The 19,417-nt window shown below is 40.1% G+C and overlaps 1 protein-coding gene across 3 annotated transcripts; it reads right to left on the bottom strand.

Moving 5' to 3' along the window:
• Window positions 1-503: 503 nt before the first annotated feature.
• Window positions 504-18,139, bottom strand: LOC131234819 (transcription termination factor MTEF1, chloroplastic). Of its 3 annotated transcripts, XM_058231796.1 has the most exons (3): window positions 10,934-10,991; window positions 2,885-2,948; window positions 504-1,617 (listed from the first exon to the last, which is right to left on the bottom strand). In XM_058231796.1, exon 3 carries the CDS (start codon window positions 1,550-1,552, stop codon window positions 644-646), a length of 909 nt encoding a protein of 302 aa, XP_058087779.1. In that variant the 5' UTR covers window positions 1,553-1,617; window positions 2,885-2,948; window positions 10,934-10,991; the 3' UTR covers window positions 504-643. The 3 variants fall into 3 exon arrangements, with proteins under 3 accessions (XP_058087779.1, XP_058087780.1, XP_058087778.1); XM_058231797.1 differs by lacking the exons at window positions 2,885-2,948; window positions 10,934-10,991 and adding an exon at window positions 17,930-18,139; XM_058231795.1 differs by lacking the exon at window positions 2,885-2,948 and having other exon boundaries at window positions 10,934-10,993.
• Between the last annotated feature and the right edge of the window lie 1,278 nt (window positions 18,140-19,417).

Raw genomic sequence — 19,417 nt, 5'->3', positions numbered from 1 at the left:
GTGGACCATATCATAGGAAACAGAGGTGATTGAACGTGGAGGCGGATGGCGTACTAACTCAGTACGCTATAGCTGAGTAAACTCTGTGGGGGCGACCCTGATGTATGTGTCTTATCAATGCTGTGATGTGGTCCACTTGACCTTTGGATATGCTTCAATTTTGGGCTCATACCCTAGAAATGATCTGATAATACTGATGGTCGGCAAGGTTAAGACACATACATCCATTGAACAACCACAGAGTTTACGGAGTAAACTCGAGTTACTTGGTATGCAATCCGCTTCCATTGAACACCCACCATTAAAAACTTCCTAGGGCCCACTGAAATGTTTACTTGACATCCAACCTGTTGAATAAGGTCACACAGACCTGGATGGTCTACATTATGGTAGAGGAACCAATGATAGATAACACATGTTCCAGTCGTGTCATTTCTTAAGATGATTAAACCAAACTATCATCAAAACTGAAAAAGAAAAATAAATAAAATGACACCAATTCGAAGAGCAAAGAGAGCTATTTACACAATAAGCATATACATGATCAATTAAAAAAGAAAAAGAGAAGATCTACAATGAACTATGGAATCCACATACAGATTGATATTCCAAAAAATTCAATTTTATATCAAACAATCTGAATTTAACACCAGAGAGGCGAAAGTCTCAACGGTGGGGACGAGCTAACGCATACCTCCAGCCTCTCACAGAACTTCTGGTCATTGCCCTTGAGCATCACCAGGAGTGGAAAGGAAACACCCTTGTCGGCACACATTCTGTGCCTCGGCTTGATCCGACGGTCAAGGCTGAATGAGAAGTACTGTGGGAACTCCCTCAATTCACTCAAGTCCCTCCCCATCTCAAAGGCAAAGTACTCAAACTTGGGCTCAAAGTTCGACTCAATGCTGTAGCAGAAGAGCGGGGGGAACCGCCTGACCATGGAGACAGAGTCCCGGTAGGAGAATCCAATCTTCTGGAGGTACTCAAGGCGGGGGAGGAACTTGTCCTCAACCGAGCAGGAGAGGAGGGAGGTGTGCTTGGAGACGTCGGCGATGCCGAGGGTCTGGAGGAAGTAGAGGGTGGGGCGGAGGCGACGGGCTACATCGGAGACTAGGAGGCGAGGCCGTCGGTTGATAGAGGGGACAAGATCAGAGCCATTGATCTTGGCCTCACGGAGGAGGAAGGTGAAGACAGGGAGGATGGAGGAAGGGGAGGCAGTGAGGGCATCGGGGCACATGGTGAAGATGCGGCGTAGTTGGGAGGGGGAGAAGCCATAGGAATGGAGGAAATGGACGGTAGATTTGAGGGCGGGGAGAGAGGAGGAGGCAATGGGAGGGTGGGAATTGATGAGGGGGAGGGGGTCGAGGCCAATGGATTCGAGGTAGAGGGTTTTATGGAAGAAGGGGGAGTTTGGGAGGGTCAGGGAAGGGACTTTGGGGTTTTGGGGGGGCTTTTGGGGGAAGGAGATTGTTGGGGAGGGTTTGGGAAGTGAGTTTTGATGATGGTGGGTGAGAGGAGTAGAGATGGTTGACAGATGCATTACTTTTTCCATGCTTCTTCTTACATTGTTAGATAGAGAGAGAGAGGTAGTTTTTCCACATAATCAGAAAGCTTGACCTGTGTGAAGAAGGCAAAGGTTTTACAGAAATGATTATATCACCCAAACATGTTTTTGGTTCTACCCCATTATCCATCTAAAAAAAATCAAGAAAAGCCTTCTTAAAAAAGAATCATGTAAAATATTATTAAGTGCTTCTATTTCTTCTATAATTTTTTATTTTTTTCATTCCATAGATCTTTCTTAGTTTCCCAATTCCATTTTATTCAAGTTTTCAAACCAGTTGAAAGTTCATAGTGGCAGGAAACAACTCTTCTTACTATAAAAACCATGGTCCAGACATCCAGTTAATATCTTTGTATCACTGATTTACTGCCATGGAACACGTGGGGACTAATATGAAGTGCACATCTTTTGTTGCTATCAGCCAGGACTACATGAATAAAATTCCGGCCTATGTTTCAAATAATTACGTCGAATATAATGGCCTTCCATGCTGCCCATGGACCAGTTATACCCTCGTACTTCACACACACAGTGCGCTTGTCTTTTATTGCTGTCAGACATGACTGCTCAAGTAAATTTCCCAACCTATGTTTCGAACATTTTCCATCAAATATAATGAACTTCCATGCTGCTAGCCCATGGACCAGTTATCGCTTGGTGCTTCACACACACTTGCACATGCACACAAATAATCGGAAAACAAAGGAAAAACAAATATCTAAATGTTGCATCTAGTTCTTTGAAACTATATATGCATGCACACACATGCAGAAATGACACGCTCCTTGCCCTCTAATAGTTTCCATTCAATAAAACGCAACAGATAAGAGCAAAGTATAACTCGACTAAAAAAATGGTTAACAGTCTTATCTGAACTTTAGATTTCAGATTTCAGAGAGAGAGGGAGGGAGGGAGAGAGTGAGTGAACTGATGTTCACTCCATTAATAACCAAAGGAGTGACATGAAGCAGCAACACCACAGCCCACTAACTGATGTTCACTCCATTAATAAGTCTAAACATGTACCCTGAAATGGCAAACTTCGGGTGGCCAAAAGATCCACAATTTTCTCGCTTAAAGAAACCATGTTTATATACTCTTGATTATAAGTAAATCTGTAGAATTATTCATGTTTAATTGAGGCCACCTAGTATTATCCATCTTGATGATTGGGCCAAGCTAGATGTTATGGATTGGGACTCAAATACTTTAGTTCTCTTCTTGGGCTGCTTTCTAAATTTCTTTGTAATTCTTTTGCCCATTTTGGCCTTCTTTATTCAATAAAATCATAACCTTTCCAAAAAAATAAAAATAAATCACCTTGATGAATTCTTGAAGCTACTTCAACCTCAAAATCAAGTTGTGGGCAACCAACGAAGGGAAGCTGGCTCCGTCGAAACATAAAAAGTGAGTGAGAATAAAGGGAAAATATCATTTTGATGCTGCATGCTTGGAAAGAGAACTAAAAACATCAGATCAAATAGAAAGAAAGAACATAAATAATGCCTATGAAATGTTGATGAATGGTCCATCCGCATAGGAATTACTGATTTAATTGGATAAATGTCCATTTTCATTGGAGGAAGGAATGTCAATGTTCATGCCAACACCAAGGTCTAGTTCAATGTTTTCAGCATCGTTATCGCGTAATGTATCGCACCCTTGGGATATGGATATGTATCGGTTATCGCATGGGATATATCGGTTGTATTGTGTAATGCATCGCTGTTGTTGGGAAACATAGGGAAACGTTGGGAAATTGGTCGAATTCTTCAATGAAACTTCAGGGATTGTTAAAAAAGACATCAATACACATAGAAATCGAAACAAGTGCACATAATAGATTTCCTTTGTGTAGGGTCCTAATCTATGCGCTAACTGAACTGATGCAAGTATAATCAAAGTCTGTTCATATAAATTATAAATGTAAAAAGACATGTATGGAAACACAAGCAATACATTCAAAAGCAAAAGAAGAAGTAGAAATCTAAAAATATACTTGTGACTGATGTGTGTGGTTGTGGCTCAGACCAACATAGAGTTATGTGGTGGCTTAAAATGATCATCTCCATCTCGACGGAACTGGGCATAGAATTGTTGCTCCACAAACCAACAATGATATGTCCAGTGCATAGCAGAATGATACTAGTGAAGAGACTCTCTAACATAACGCTAGGTAGCTGGTACTCCTCTCTGATTTGAGAAAATTTGGAAAATTTACAAAATTTTCACAAATTGCCCCATCTTCCCCAAATCCTAAAATTAGAGTGTATGTGATGATGATTTCATCATACGCTCCTGAATACTCTGAAACGAGAACAAATTGACCTCTGATCAAAGTGGAATTTCGAAAAAAAAACATTTTTTATTAAAAAAAAAATCAAAAATTCCCCGAATTACCAAGAATCACTAGATCAAGTTACATACATGTTTGATTTTGTGTTTGAACACAACGATTGCAACAAAATTTACAAGAAATTGGAATTTTTTTATTTTTCCCAATTTTCCACAATTTGGCCCATCTCTCCCAAATATCGAAATCGAAACTCAAAATCCATGATTTTTCATGCAAAACATGAAGATTTATGGATTTGTAACAATTTGATACTATTTTAACATGATTTACAAAAAAAAAAAAAAAAAAAGGGATTGAAAATTGAAAATGCTCACCAGATCAAATAAGTGGGATATATTAGCACAACTTGCGCGTTTCATATTGCACAGGTGGGATACAAGATATATCGTGGGATATGCTATACCAACCGATATCGTCGATACTAAAAACATTGGTCTGGTTTGCCTACAATCTTCATTCCTTTTTATCTAGGATGAAATGCTCCTCTTGATCAATTAGATGTGGCAAGCATAAAAGGATGTGGTGAGCATGAAAGGCACTTATGGGGTGGGAAAGTTTTGATTGTATTGATCATTGACCTCAATTCTACATTACTGTCCAGAAATTTTGGAAGAAGCAAAATAATGGGATTCTGAGGGGACGCACAGGAAGCAAAGATTGGGGTTTTGATGGAAAGAATGTTCACCAAGTTACAGTGTATCCAATGCATATCTACTAGACATCTTTATTATAGTTGGCCCTATGCTTACTTTCAGTATCAAAGGCTCCCGAGGACACAAAAACAACAAGGAAGACCCTTCCAATGATTGTGTACAATTAAATGTTGATGGAATCTGAACAACCACCTGGTTCTGAACGAAGATAGAAGAGCCTTGGTCATCACATTGGGGGGGAATAGAGTTGGAAACAATGAGGACAACATCGGAAATGACCCTTCTGGTTGCCCTAAAAAATTTACAATAGGATGCAGTTTAGGCTTCTTTTATGGACTTCATGAGCTGGAACAGCCAATTTCTAGCCCTCCAATGCTTGCGCATGTACTCAACAACATTTTGCATTCCATTCGAGCACATGATTCTCATCAACATCACGATCTTGGCTTTTCTCCCAACAATTTGGGGTTGGCTTTTAAATAGTGTAGATTGGCAAAAGTTCTATTATCAGCTTCCCACCAAACATCAATCTTCATCTTTTACTAGGGATCTTGGAATCTGCCATGGCATAGGCTCGCATCACTCACATGCCAACAAAGTCTCACCTAGTATCCCTCCCCCTCACAACCCCCCCCCAAAAAAAAAAAAAAAAAAAAACATGCGCGCCACAAAATGCAAGCAAGCAAAGTCAGGTCATGGAGAGACAGTTGCCAATCAAACCACTATACATGAAATATCCAAACACATAGAAGGTCATGCTTGAATTCATAAAATAGCAGTGGACCCACTGATGCGCATAGTTACCAAGAAGACTCCCATGCCAACATGATCAAACCCCACACTGTGCCTTAGCACAACTATTGCTATTGATGGAAAGGAACCGCAAATCTAAGATGCCCAGAGCATGCAATGCCAGATGAGCCTGAGGAGATATTCGCTTGCAAATGTAGAATCAGACCGAAAGTGAAGTACATGCTCAAGTAGTTGGTTGCAGCCTGCAGCGAACAGTGGGGACTCCCACTGATACATGTCTACCAAACACCATTTACATCTCCCAACTAATTAGGTCCAGCAACACAAGTCCTGTTATTTTCTCAATAACAATTGTTATGTAACAAAGCATCGGTTGTCATGCACAATGTTACTGTAAATATAACATTATTATGTTGTAGTATATAACGCCATTTTGATCAAAGCAGCCAATTGTTTTCTAGTGGACCCGCTTTCCATATTTCAGACACTTTAAGTTTTTTTTCTGGACACTAATGTCAATAGGCCTTCACAAGGTCATAACATCATATTTTGAAACCTTTACTCCCATGTAGATGGAACCTGGTTCGAGAACCATACTCGTCGGCTGATCTCAGCCAGCTGACAGGTGGCCTCCAAACTGACAAATAGAAAATAGAAATCATAATAAAATACTTTCTTCCAATTCCAAACCAAAAAAGATCCAGAGCGTTCGACTGCAAAAACTACCGCAACATGAGAAGAATTATGTGATTTGCAACCCGCAACTTTAGATATCATCGATGGGTTCTCAATTCCCACAAAGGTTTATAGTCCAATAACCATGAACATATCAGCCCATGTTGGCCCAAAACAGCCCAATACAAGGGCTATACCGAGCCATGTCAACAGTGAATGATGCGATACAGGGTACGCCGATTTAAATCCTTGATTCAAACAGATGGGCCACATGGTTCGGCAATGAAGACTATTAGTCAGTTGCATCCTGCCATGGATGGAGCGTTGCCCCAAAAATCTCCACGAAAGGGCAATCTTAGCCTTCAATTTGTGGCATATGGGTAGACATTCAATATGAGAAAGAAAACAACGGCCCACATTCAGCTGAACAAAAAAAAACCCAAGATTCATCTCTAGGATCCTCCAATGTGGGAGATTTGGATGTGACGGAACACACTGATAGTCTAGATTGCCAAAGCACTGGATGGGACACAACAGACTGATAGTCTGGATCGCTAAAGCATGGGCCCAATTGTCAGAATTCTTCAAAACCTGTGTATGAGGATTTCCTGAGGCCATTGAAGGATTTGAGGACGGACGGTGCAGATCTAGGATTTAGGAGAATGCTGTAGGAGCTGGTCAGGCCATCATGATGGACACAAGACCTCTCTCTCTTATCTCTACTTCTTGCAAAGACGATGTGTCTGATAGTCTGAATCGCTGAGACACTCGCCCAATTGTCAGAATTGTTCAAAACCAGTGTATACAGTGCGGAGAGACTCGTGGCATTGATGACGATGATTTCCTGGGGCAGTTGAAAGATTTGGGGAGGGATAGTGAGGATCTAGGATTTAGTAGAAGGCTGTAGGAGCTGTTCAGGCCATCATGACAGACCCAATACCTCTCTCTCTTATCTCTGCTACTAGCAAAAATGATGAAATGTTAAAAGAGTGTCTGAGGATAAGCTGGAAGGAGAAAAAGGCCAACTTTGATCTGTCACACTCCATCAGAATGTTACGTTCATCGCCCTCAAATTTACACGTGGTAGGCTAAGATCTCCTCAGAGCCATCCATCTACTGTGTATCATATTTGGTTAAATTTTGGAATACGGCATCAACTGGTACTGTTTAGGGCTGTCAATGGGCCATGCTGGCCCGTCGGGCTTTTGGGCCCGGCTTGGATTGGAGTATCAGGCCTAAGGGCCAGGCTCAGGCTTAATGTTCAAGCCTGTCGTAAAATCCCCCTCTAACCCACGCTCCAATCCAGTCCTACTAGCAGAAGCTCGGAATCTGGAAAAGCAAACACATCTCCATTTCAATAAGACAGCCATGGCATTCTGATCTTGGGAGCCATTCAACAAGGTCATCTGCAAGATGGGCCCAACACCATGGCCCCAGACATGTAACAATCGCTAAAGAAGAATCTCTCAAACAACAAGATTATCAAGGCCCAAGATCAGAATCTATTGACCTGGAAATCTAGGGTTTGCCGAAGGCGATTCAAAGGAAATAAAATCCCTCTCTTTATAGACTGGGCTTGGGGTTGGGCTCCGGCTAGGGCCGTTCTGGACTATTTTGGCCCGTCATGGGCCCGGACCAAACTCGGGCCTATGTTGAACAATGTGAGCCAGGCTTGGACAGAGCTTGGCTCAGCCCTAACCCGGCTCATTGACACCCCTAGTATTGTTGGACTTTTTATCTCTTTAACCGTCAGTTTTAAGGCCACTAAATAGAGCCTTTAATTAGATTTGATTTTCAGCTTAGAGAAACTAATGATAAGAACTTACTAAATGGATAAGACAATGGATTTTTCTAAAACACTTATAAATTTCAGTATCTTGTGAACTAACGTGCCCTTTATGGTTTGAGTGACAGTAGTAGTGATGGTAACAAGATTTGCTTTGAGTTTAGAGCCATTTGAATCCAATCCAAACTATGGATTGCAGGAAGAGGGGGTAGTTTAGGCATTTGGTTTTCTTTTTGAGTTTTTAACATGGTACCTCACAGTAGAAAAAGATTTGATGAGGATAATGTGAAGAAGAGATGAGAATATTGAGAGAGAAGGAGGAGGAGAGTTTTGGAGAGATGATGTATGTTCACTTTTTTGCAATACACCAAATAATCCCATCCGTTTCAGTGTCGCCAAATAATCTTTCCACTTTCCATATACAGTCATAAAACACCATTGGGTTAACTTTCCTCATATTTGACCATTACAAAGACTGGTAACTGTTAAATTTGATCGTTGACCATATGAAATAATGCTTTTGTTCATAATTTTGTAGAGATGAAGGGAATTCCCATTTTGCCCCAATGCAAAGACAAAAAATGTTATGTTTTGGACAAGATTTCAACCACTTGTAATGTGGGCCCCACCATAAGCAAATAACTCAAACTATCAAATGGCAAGTCATTCATGGCATTTGATCCAAATCAGCCAAAACATTTAACCATTTTTATGTTTAAATAAAAGCAGAAAAAGGGAATTTCCTTCCTCTCTACAAAATCAGGGGCAAAAGCATTATTTTATATGGTCAATAGTTAAATTTGACAAAAATCAACCCTAGGGTTTTTTATGATAGTATATGGAAATGGTGAGAATACTGAAAGGAAGGGGTTATTTTAGCATATAGGAAAACAGGAGTTGGTATGTATTAAAAACTCAAAATGAAAACCAAATGCCCAAACTACCTGCTCTCTCTTCCTACAATCCATAGTTTGGATTGGATTCAGATCACTCACAACTCTCAACAGATCTACTCTCACTCAGACCATAAAGGGCACATTTATCCACAAGATACTAAAAATTAGAAGCATTTTTGAAAGTCTAGACCATCCATTTAGCAAGTTCATATCATTAGTTAAAAACTCAAAATGAAAACCAAATGCCCAAACTACCTAGTTTGGATTGGATTCAGATCACTCTCAACTCTCAACAGATCTACTCTCACTCAGACCATAAAGGGCACATTTGTCCACAAGATACTGAAAATTACAAGCATTTTAAAAAGTCTAGACCATCCATTTAGCAAGTTCATATCATTAGTATCTCTAAGCCAAAAATTAAATTGAATAGACGGCTTTAAGTACTAGCCTTAAAACAGATGGTTAAAAAGAAACAGAAAAAAAATAATAATAATAATCCAACTATACTAATTGATGCCAAGGCATTGGGTTGCATTCCAAAATTTAACCAAATGTGATACACAGGATCACTGAGTATTTCACCAATGAACGACAATTCCACATCTAATGATTCCAACCACTCCATTGGACCCTAAAGCCCAACCTCTGAAGCATGATAGTCCAGGGAATCCCACTCTATATTGTCATAAGCCATCTCATAATCAATTTTAAAATCACACTGGCCAACTGGCTTCTTATCCATGTGTTTTTAGACTATCTTAAAAATCTAGTTATATTCACGGTGTTAAAAAGCTCCAGTTTGCATTGCAAGTATGGACTTTTTTTCTTCTCTTTTCTTTTCTTTTGAGGTGTGGAGAAATTTTCATATCTATATGAAGTACAAAAACAAGTTATGAACTAAAACAAGAAAAAGAATGAAAATTTTCAAGGTAATTACCATTCTGCATCCATATGCTTAACCCACTTCACTTTATGTCAACCACAATAGGTTCATCAAAATTGCATCAGATGACGGATGCTGACTTCCACAATGGCAAACCACACACAAAAGTGGACTACTTTTCTTTTTTTTACTCAACTATCTTCAATGAGGGAAGAGTAGCCATTGGTTAATAACCTTTTAACTATATATTGCAGATAAGCCCAATTTTGGATTGAAAGATTGCTGAAATCCAATATCAAAAGGGGCTTTGATGGGTCATCATTAAGACTTCCTTGAGCAAAAACATATTCTAGACTTTGTTCCCTTTAATACGAGAGAGTCGTACATATGTTATGGATTTTTCAAAACTTAATTCTTTTATTGACAAGGGAAAAAAGTGTGATGGTTCGTATTCTCACTCCCAAAATGATTTGCATTACGTACAACTATGCATTTGAAAAACGATTACATTTTAGTTGTATTGGCCATTATGTAACCATACCAGTCACCCCCATCACGTGATACACGGGTGAGCAGGTCCATTATGAAAAAAAGGGCGATATCAGCCGATACAGCCATTACAAACCATTTTGAATTTATTTTATTTTTTTTCTAGTTTTTCACTTCTTCCTTCATTTCAACCATGAAGGAAGGTTAGAAACTAATTTTAAACTAAAGATAGGCTTATTTTGAGGATCAAAGCACAAGACTAGTGTGGGATTTGATGAACATCAGAGTGAAGATGACCGTTTAGGAAAAATATTGGAAGAAGGGGTAAATGATTTTTTTAATTTTTCCATCTTTTTGTTATACAGTTACATGTAACAGACCTAATCCACCAAATCATGCTCGATATCTGTTTGATTAGGGCCTATTTGGTCGACTTTCAGCAGGTGAGCCCATTCCCCCCACAAAAAGAATAGAATGTTGAGGGGCCGTTTTAGAGTTGTATTAGCCAGCAGGCTGGCTGATACTGATACTCAAAACTTGTTTATAACACTCTGATAGACCTTTGGTAAGAATGTTAGATGTAATTTCAAAACACTGGATACTAGCAGTAGACAAAGGATAATTGTGAAGGTTAAATTGGAGCTTATTATTTAGCTGATCATAATCATCATTGTTCATTAGCATGCCTAAAGTTGACAGACAGTGTCTTATGGAGTGTCAGATAAAAAAGGTGAATGATGAGCAAGACCCATGGTTGACATCTAATCATTTGCATCTCAAATTGTCGCCACTTTCAACAACATCAAATGCACTGGGAACACGAAAGGGTCATGCAAACAAACCATGACAAGGAAAAAAGCTATGATTTAACTCACCACACTGTCGACTGAAACACCTTCTGTGTTTAACTTCTCAAAATCTGCATACCGGTCACTGAAAGCAATGTTCTCCGCAATTTAAAGTAGAAAAGAAAAAGGAAATAAAAATAAAATCAATTCCAACTCTGATCACATTTGAATCTCCAAATTTATCATTCTTCCAGTTCCAAAGTTTTGTAGTAACAAGTATAATTCCACTATAAAATGGTTAGAAGTCTTTTTTTCAACTTTAGATTTCATCATGTAAAGAATTGAAAGTTTTCCATTTGGATGCATGGATAGTCCCTTAGTGTGGTGAAGATTAGACTAAGGAATGCACATTCCCATGTTGCAGAAGAAAATAAAATGAGAGAGAGAGAGAGAGAGAGAGAGAGAGAGAGAGAGAGAGAGAGGACTCCATTTGAGCCAAAGGAGTGACAAATCACATGAGGTGGCAACACCAGAACCCACTTACAGATGATGTTCACTCCAATAATCAGTCTGAACATGCACACTGAAATGGCATTCCACAATTTTATGGTTAAAGAAATCATGTTCGTTTTCTCTTGATTATAAATAAGTACACAATATGATCCATGTTTAATTGAGGCCACTTAATATTATTCACCTTGACGAAGCAAAATGCTGGGTGTTGGCAGTGTTCGAAGTATTGGTATCGCTACAAGTTTCACTGGTTGGGGATACGGAAACAATATCGATATCGCTGATGATATCTCTAATAACCGGAAACTCGGGAAAACATGAGAAAATGGTAGAAATTTCAGCGAAACTTCAGGAGATACTAAAATACACATGTTTGCATATTTAGAAATAAAAAATTTACAAAAGGAATGTATACACAATAAGTTTCCATTTAATGGGGGCTTAAAAGCATGTGTCATCGTAAGAAATAGTCTAACCATCCCATGGATCCCATCTAACCGTCCAATCATCCATCCAACCTTCAATCCAAACATCCATCGATATTGTAGAATATCAACAACTCGCAATATCTTGCCAAGAAATCATCAACAACTGGAAAGAAAACGAAAGATTGTGGTCTTGTTGTCGAGCATGTTGCGATAACGATAATATTGAGATATTATCGATATTAGGAACGATAAATTGAAAACTGCATACAACAACAACGTTCTCATTAACAAAAAATTGAAATAGATTTTTTTTAATAAACAAACTTTATGTGATATCTCTACATTAATGATATTATTGAAATATCATTGATACAATTGTGATACAAGCGTCATTACACAGTCGAAAATATTGGCGATATCGATACATTGGCAATACAAACGACGTCTGGAATTTACACAATTGAAAATATTGGCGATATCAATACGTTGCCGATACTTAGCGATACATTGTTGATGTCTGTAATTTCTAATACTACCGGTGTTACCGGTATCGCTACTAGTGTTATCGGTATCACCAAGCTAGAGATAACGATAATATCGGAGATAATTCAAACAATGGGTGTTGGTACATCTAAGGAGGTTGAAAAGTTGGCAAAGATCTTTAGTTGCAAGGTTGGCTCTTTCCCTTTGATGTACGTCAGTCTACGTTTATGTATTGGCAAGCCAGCAAAGCACTCGTAAGATAGGTAATAGAGAGAGTTGAAAGAAAGTTGTTGAGGTGGAAATGCCAGCATCTTTTGTTAGGGGGAATGTTGACGTTAATCGAGGCAGCTTTATCAAATTTACCGCTATACTTCATGTCCTTATTGAAGTGCCCAAAGTAGGAGACTTCTTGTTGCAAGGAGCTAAAGAGAAGTACAAATTCCATTTGCTTACATGGGAAGAGGTGAACAAGCTGACCAGGGAAGGAGGCACGAGGATAATGAAGACTGAAATCATGAACGTGTCATTGCTTGGAGAATGGCTATGGAGATTTGAGACGGATGAGGAGTGTTTATGGAAAGAAGCGATTGTGCGCAAGTATGGTGTGATGGAGGGAGGGTGGAGGACGAGGGATTCTTCTCTTTACCGCACATCAGCTCTATGGAAATCAATAGTAAGATTAGGTAACAGATTCAAGGAAGGTGTTGGAATCTCTCTAATAGATGGACCGAGCATCTGGTTTTGGAACAATATATGGGTGGGCAATAGAGCGCTATGAGAAGATTTTCCAAGGCTAGCTGGTCTATCCCCGGACACGAACATTTCAATCGCATTGTTTCTCAATCTTAGGTAATGGGGTGGTATGGTCCTCTCCGTACAAGAAAAAACTTGTTTGATGGGGAAATAAGTGAGTTCATTGGCTTACTGAACCGTCTTCAAGGCATTTGCCCATCACCAACAGAAAAGGACTTGACAGTTTGGAATAAAGAAAAGCCTGGCCAGTACTCGGTTAGATCCTTTTACAAATTACTCCTTAAAAAATTTCACAATTCCCTTGTTTGGCACTATGTGGCTCCTCTCTAGGTTACTGTGTTGGTTTGGTTGGTGCGAAGAAATAAGGTTCTCACCATTAGCAACCCACAAAAGAGGGAGATGGCGTTTACCAATGTATGCATCTGGTGTATGCAGGATGAGGAGACAGTTGACCATTTTTCATTCATTGCCCGTTTGCTAGCAAGTTGTGGTTTAGGTTTTTGTATGTCTTCAGCATGAGTTGGGTTATGCTAGGCTCGATCAAAAGTCTCTTTCTTGTTTGGCACAGGAGCGAGGGTAGGAGGATAGGTACGATGCTTCGGAGATTAGACTTTTTGGCCAGTATATGGGCATTGTGGGGAAAGAGGAACAATAAGTGCTTTCGTAATCGGAGCATGCAGGTCTTAGATGTTTTTGGGAGGACTAAATCAAGTGTGATAGAGTGGGCCTCTAATATAAAGGCTCTTAAGGATTGTGCTTTGTTGTCCTCCTCTTGGGTGGGTTTGTAGTTTGGAAGGCATTTGCCTCTTTTCTTCTAATAAAATATTATCACTTCTCAAAATTTATTCACCCTAATGAATTCCTTACAAAAACTGCTTCAACCTCAAATTAGGTGCTAGGTTACCAAGGAAGCAACTTTGTAGAGACATAAACGAAAAGCGAGTGAGAAGAGAGGGAAAATATCATTTTGATATTGCCTGCTTGGAAGGAGAACCAACTAAAGCTTGGATCAAGTGGATAGAAATAAATAAATTTAAAAAAAAAAATGATACGAAATGTTGATAAATGGTCTACCCAAAAAAGAATGTGCATCTCATTGGATATATGTGCATTTCCATTGAAGGGGTGTCAATGTTCATGCCAACACCAATGTCTACTATGCTTATTATCTTCAATATTTTGGACCTTGGATGAAATGTCCCTCTTGATCATTTAGATTTGTGAGCATAGAAGGCACTTACAGGGTATGCAAGTTTTGATTCATTACTACTGATCTCATTTCTCTACTACCATCTAGAAAATTTAGGATCAAAATAATGGAATTCCAAGAGTACGCAAGTAGGCAAGGATTGGGATATTGGTGGAAAGAATGGCGGTTGACTTAAAGCAAGTAGTGGTGCTTTTCAGTGTTTCCAATCCTCAAGATGGACAGTGGGTCCTACATCTTTGTTATAGTTGGTTGGGTGCTTACTTTAAGTATCGAAGGCTCCTGAAGCAGGAAGATAAGCGAGGAAGCCATTCCAATGATTGTGTAAAATTGAATTTTGATAGAGTACGAGCAACTGCTTGGTACTGGGTGAAGACAAAAGTGCCTTGGTCATCACATTATGGGGGAGATTCAGGAACAAATAGGAGACCATTGGACATGACCATTCTAGTAGCCTCAAAATTTTACAATGGGATGTGGTTTAGGCTTCTTATGTGAACTAAGGGGTCGTCCCCAAGGTCATTGAGTGGACCAAACAATTCTAGCACTCCATCAATGCCTGCCCGAGTACTAAACAACATCTTCCATTCCATTCAAGCACTCAAATCTCAATTATCATCATCGACTTGGCTTTTCTCTTAACATGGGGTTTGGCTTTTAAATGGCAGATTGGCACATGTTTTATGACCAAATACCCACCAAACATCAACCTTCATAATCTAATAGGCTCTTCGAACAAGCTATGGCAAAGGCTCGTGTTTACACCACTCAATGTGTGCCATAAAGGCCGTTACGTAAAGGTAGCGGTGGCAACCGTTACACGTTACAGGGTCGTAACAGCCGTTATGGAAAGAAATGACCCGTAATTGCCATTAACGGTACGTTACATTCCCTATAAAGGCCATAATAGCCTCGTAATAGTCTATTACGGGACAAATATATGTTTTTAATACTTTTTAATCAACATTATGGGGCAGATATAGGTTTTTCGGGGTTTTTTTCAATAAATAAAAATAAAAATAAAAAAGAGAGACTGTAACGACCGTTACAGGGCCGTAACAATCTTTATGCCCCATATTGTAAAGGTAACGGTGTTGGCCGTTATGGCCACCGTTACCGTTACGGAACACCTTGCCACTCATATGCAAACACAACCGCACCCAATATTCTCACACAACCCAACTATTACATGCCACACGCCAAAAGGCGCGCAAGCAAGGTCGGGTCATTGAGGTGTAATTGCCAAGCAAACTGCTAAGCATCAAACACCCACACACATAGAAGGTCGTGCTCTAGCAATTGGCTGCAAAACATAATTGTGAACACACACAAACACAATTACCAACAAGACTCGCATGCCAACAAGGTCAATCCCCACATTGCACCTTTTAGCACAACCATTCCAAGCCATCCTTGGAAAGGAACATGCAACCTTATGATGTCTAGTGCATGAAATGACAAACAAGCCTGATGAGCACAAGGACCCATTTGCTCACAAATGTACTATTGGACAAAGTATTGACATGCTCAAGTAGTTGGCTGCAGGGACTGATAGATTTTTACCAAACACCACTTACAAGTGAATGTCCAATTTGCAGTTTTGCTAGGGCTCTTAACGGGCCAGTCTGTCCAAGTCCAGGCTACAAAGGAAAAACTAGGCCTGAATGGTTACTCTACGTGTTCTATGAAATGACAAAGTGCCTATTAAATAACATTAAAATAACAAGCTTTTTCTTTAATTGTCTCAATAACAATCATTGGATAACAAAACAGTAGCCGTTTTGCATAGGATGTTTACGCAATTGAAAAGAAAAAGGAAGGAAATGAAAGAAAGTTTATTGATGTTAAATGAAGCCAAGTACAAAGGGTAACATATGCAAAGAAGATAGCTACTAGGGACTCACTCACCTCTTCAGAAGAAGCGACAAAATCTTCTCAAACTTGCATAGAGCTAGCACCTTTTACTTAATAATCATTTTTCAGCTAGATAGGCATGAATTGGTATAAAATATAAACCGTGTGTAAGTTTTTTCTCAGTTATCCATGCCGGCTCCCCTAGCATCTCGAGTGATTAGCAAGAAGCTGAGGATAGGATATGAACCTTCCATCTTCAGGTCATGAGCCTGAACAACAGTCGACTAATTCCTCTACCCTGCTTCCCTTCTCTTTTTTGTTGAACAACGATGAATGCCTTCCTGCTTTTATAGCTTGGCTAGGATAGAACCCACACAGGAAATAACCCCAGTCAGCCCTACCCTAATGGAGCTTCAGAGTTTGCCGGCAGCACAATTCTAACATGGATTTTGCAGTTTATTTAAGACCCTCTCACGCTTCTCCCATGGAAAGATCTCCAGAGATGATCATGCAATTGGACCAAAAGATGTCCCTTCGGGGCATAGGTGACACCCCATGGCTCAGACAACTTCATCACCAAAGAGGCCTAATTGTACTACTACCAAGACCACTAATCTAATGCTAGTGTACCTCGCATGGCTCATTTTCACCAACTGATTGCCACATGAGTAGAATTTTCATGAGATCCACCCTCTCTATCAGGTATGTTTCCCCATATTCATCCTCAAACCCAACTATTATGGTGATCCAAAACACAGGTAGGCCACATGGAAGAAAAAAAAACTAGGATGGAAGGCCCACCATTAGTTTTCTGTAGGGGCCGCCATGATTTTTGTATGCCATCCAATCCAGTCATCTGATTTGCCTCATCAAGATGAAGGAATTGCCCAAAAATAACACTGTTCCAAAACATAGGTGGGCCATACCACGACAATTTAGAGGTTATATATATAATTTGATGATGAGTGGCCCACCTGAGTGTTGAATCAGCCAATTTTTTTTGGATCAAGGCCAGAAAGGGGGTGGTGTACATGATGAACAGGGTAGATTTAATACGCATTAAGCCATCTCCCACACATTAGAGATGGTGACCACAGTAGGCACCTAAACAAGGTAGGCAAGCATTTTCCTTATGTTATAGTATACAAGGCCATTTTTTTATAAAAGCAGCCGCTGTTTTCTAGTGGGCCCACCACTTTTTATATTTCAGGCATTAAAGTCAATTGGCCACTATAAGGTCATAAAACCATTTTTAAAACATTGCTTCAATCTAGTGGACCCCAATGTAGATGGAACATAGTTTGAGAACCATACCCATCAGGCGATCCTAGCCATCTAACAGGTGGCATCCAAACCAACAAATAGAAAATCATAATCATATAATGAAACACTTGAACTTTCTTCTAATCACAAATAAAAGAGGATTGGGCACGTTTGGCTGCAAGAAGTACCACGACACGAGAAATTAATGCAGCTCGCATCCTGCAACTACACACAATATCCAAAGGTTCTCAATTCCGACAACAGCGTCCCATGGTTCAGCAATCCAGACCATCGGTCAGTCGCATCGCACTATTGATAGGCTTCGCCCCCTGAAATTCCCGCAATAGGACAATCTCAACCTTTCAATTATGGATAGACATTTGAAAGGATACAACAACAGCCCACATTCAGCTGAAACAAGAAAACCCAAGATTCATCACTGGGTTTTTCCTATCTGGGAGACTTTTGGGGCATGGTCCATCCACACTGAGACACGACAGACCAGTGGTCTGGATTACCGAACCGCCGGTCCAATTGTCAGAATTCAAAACCCGTATTGGGGGGCGAGAGAGAGAGACTCACAGCATTGCCGACGAAGCTCCTTCTAGAAGGTCTGGTGGCAGGTCGTGAGAAGGATGAGCGAGAAGATTGGGAGAATTTCCCGAAGAATTTGAAGGATTTGGGGACGGACGGTGATGATGATAGCAGGGTTTGGGAGAATCTCTCTCTCTCTCTCTCTCTCTCTCTCTCTCTCTTATCCCTGCTGCTTGCAGAGATGAAGTGTTAGAGCTTGGTCCGGATAAGCTGGGAGATGTTTGAGAAAAGGGCCAACTATGATACAACGCGGTGGAGGAGAGTTTACATTCATCGCCCTCCTTTTGACACGCCGTAGCCATTCATGTAGTTGATTACATAAGATTTTCGGTTGAAAATCTAGTGAAATAGTCATCAACTGACGCGGATTGCATAATGAAACTGTGAGTAGCTGCTGGACGATGCTATGGGCCCCTCAATGATGTGCGTGTTTTATCCAGCCGTCCATTCACATCGGTTCATTAGTTTTGGGCGTAAGCCCAAAAATGAGCGGTAGTGGTGATTGAATACCTACCATTAAAAACTTGCAAAGCCCCACTGTAATGTTTATTTTCCATCAAACCCGTTGATAAAGTCACGCTCCTGGATAAAAGGAAAACACAAAGATCAGCTTGATTCGAAACTTTTCTTGCGCTCAAGAAATTTTCAATGGTGGCCATTCAATCAACATTTTTTCATGTGGTGTGGGCCACCTTATATTTGAATATGCCTTACTTTTTAGATTATAACCTAGAATGAGCTGAAGAAATGAATGGAAGGTGTGGATAAAATAAATACATCGTTGATTTTTGGGGACAAACGGAACATTATAGTACGGCGCACTGAAGAAAAACATACTCTCCGTATCAATGGACGGTCTTGATGAACACCGTCCGGATAAATGGGACCCTGATTTGCTGATCTGCACCGTTGGGTTGTTTCGATTGCTTATACCGTAGATGGACCGCATAGACCATCCTCTCTAATCGAATGTTGACCATTTCTTTAACCACTGTCTGCCTCGCAGAGAACAACGGCTATGATCATGGGATTTGCTTATCACCTGTACCGGAGGTGGAGGGAGCCTTTTTATGCATCCACCGGATGCATGCGTTATCCGTGACACGATTGACGGCATGGATCGTCCAGAAAAAATAAAACACACAAAGACACACTTTCCTGATCGTCCGTATGGGAGAAATTTACGACGGTGGACGCCACCTTTTATCCCGTGTCTTTTCTGAAAAGGCCAAAACTTACCTTCTGAACTTATGGACATATCACAAGAGGGTGAAAATACCCATGCTTTTCAATGTCATTCCTTTTCCATTCGCTCCCTGCCCCAGCTCCATTTCCACTAAAAAATGAATTTTTTTTTTTTTTTTTTTCGGCACGAAGATCCTTCCATTGGATCACACCACTCTCCTATTGGATCCCATCTTTTCCATACATCAAAATTTTAGTGAAGAAAGCACGTATCATACGTATATTTTAATA

Source organism: Magnolia sinica, chromosome 19, assembly GCF_029962835.1.
Source record: "Magnolia sinica isolate HGM2019 chromosome 19, MsV1, whole genome shotgun sequence".
Lineage (NCBI taxonomy): Eukaryota > Viridiplantae > Streptophyta > Magnoliopsida > Magnoliales > Magnoliaceae > Magnolia > Magnolia sinica.
Note: the sequence above shows the minus strand (reverse complement) of the source record. Positions and strands in the feature narration are given on the sequence as shown.

Bases quoted from the DNA above. Each gene is read 5' to 3' on its own strand.
- LOC131234819 (XM_058231797.1), bottom strand. From the start codon at position 1,552: ATGGAAAAAGTAATGCATCTGTCAACCATCTCTACTCCTCTCACCCAC.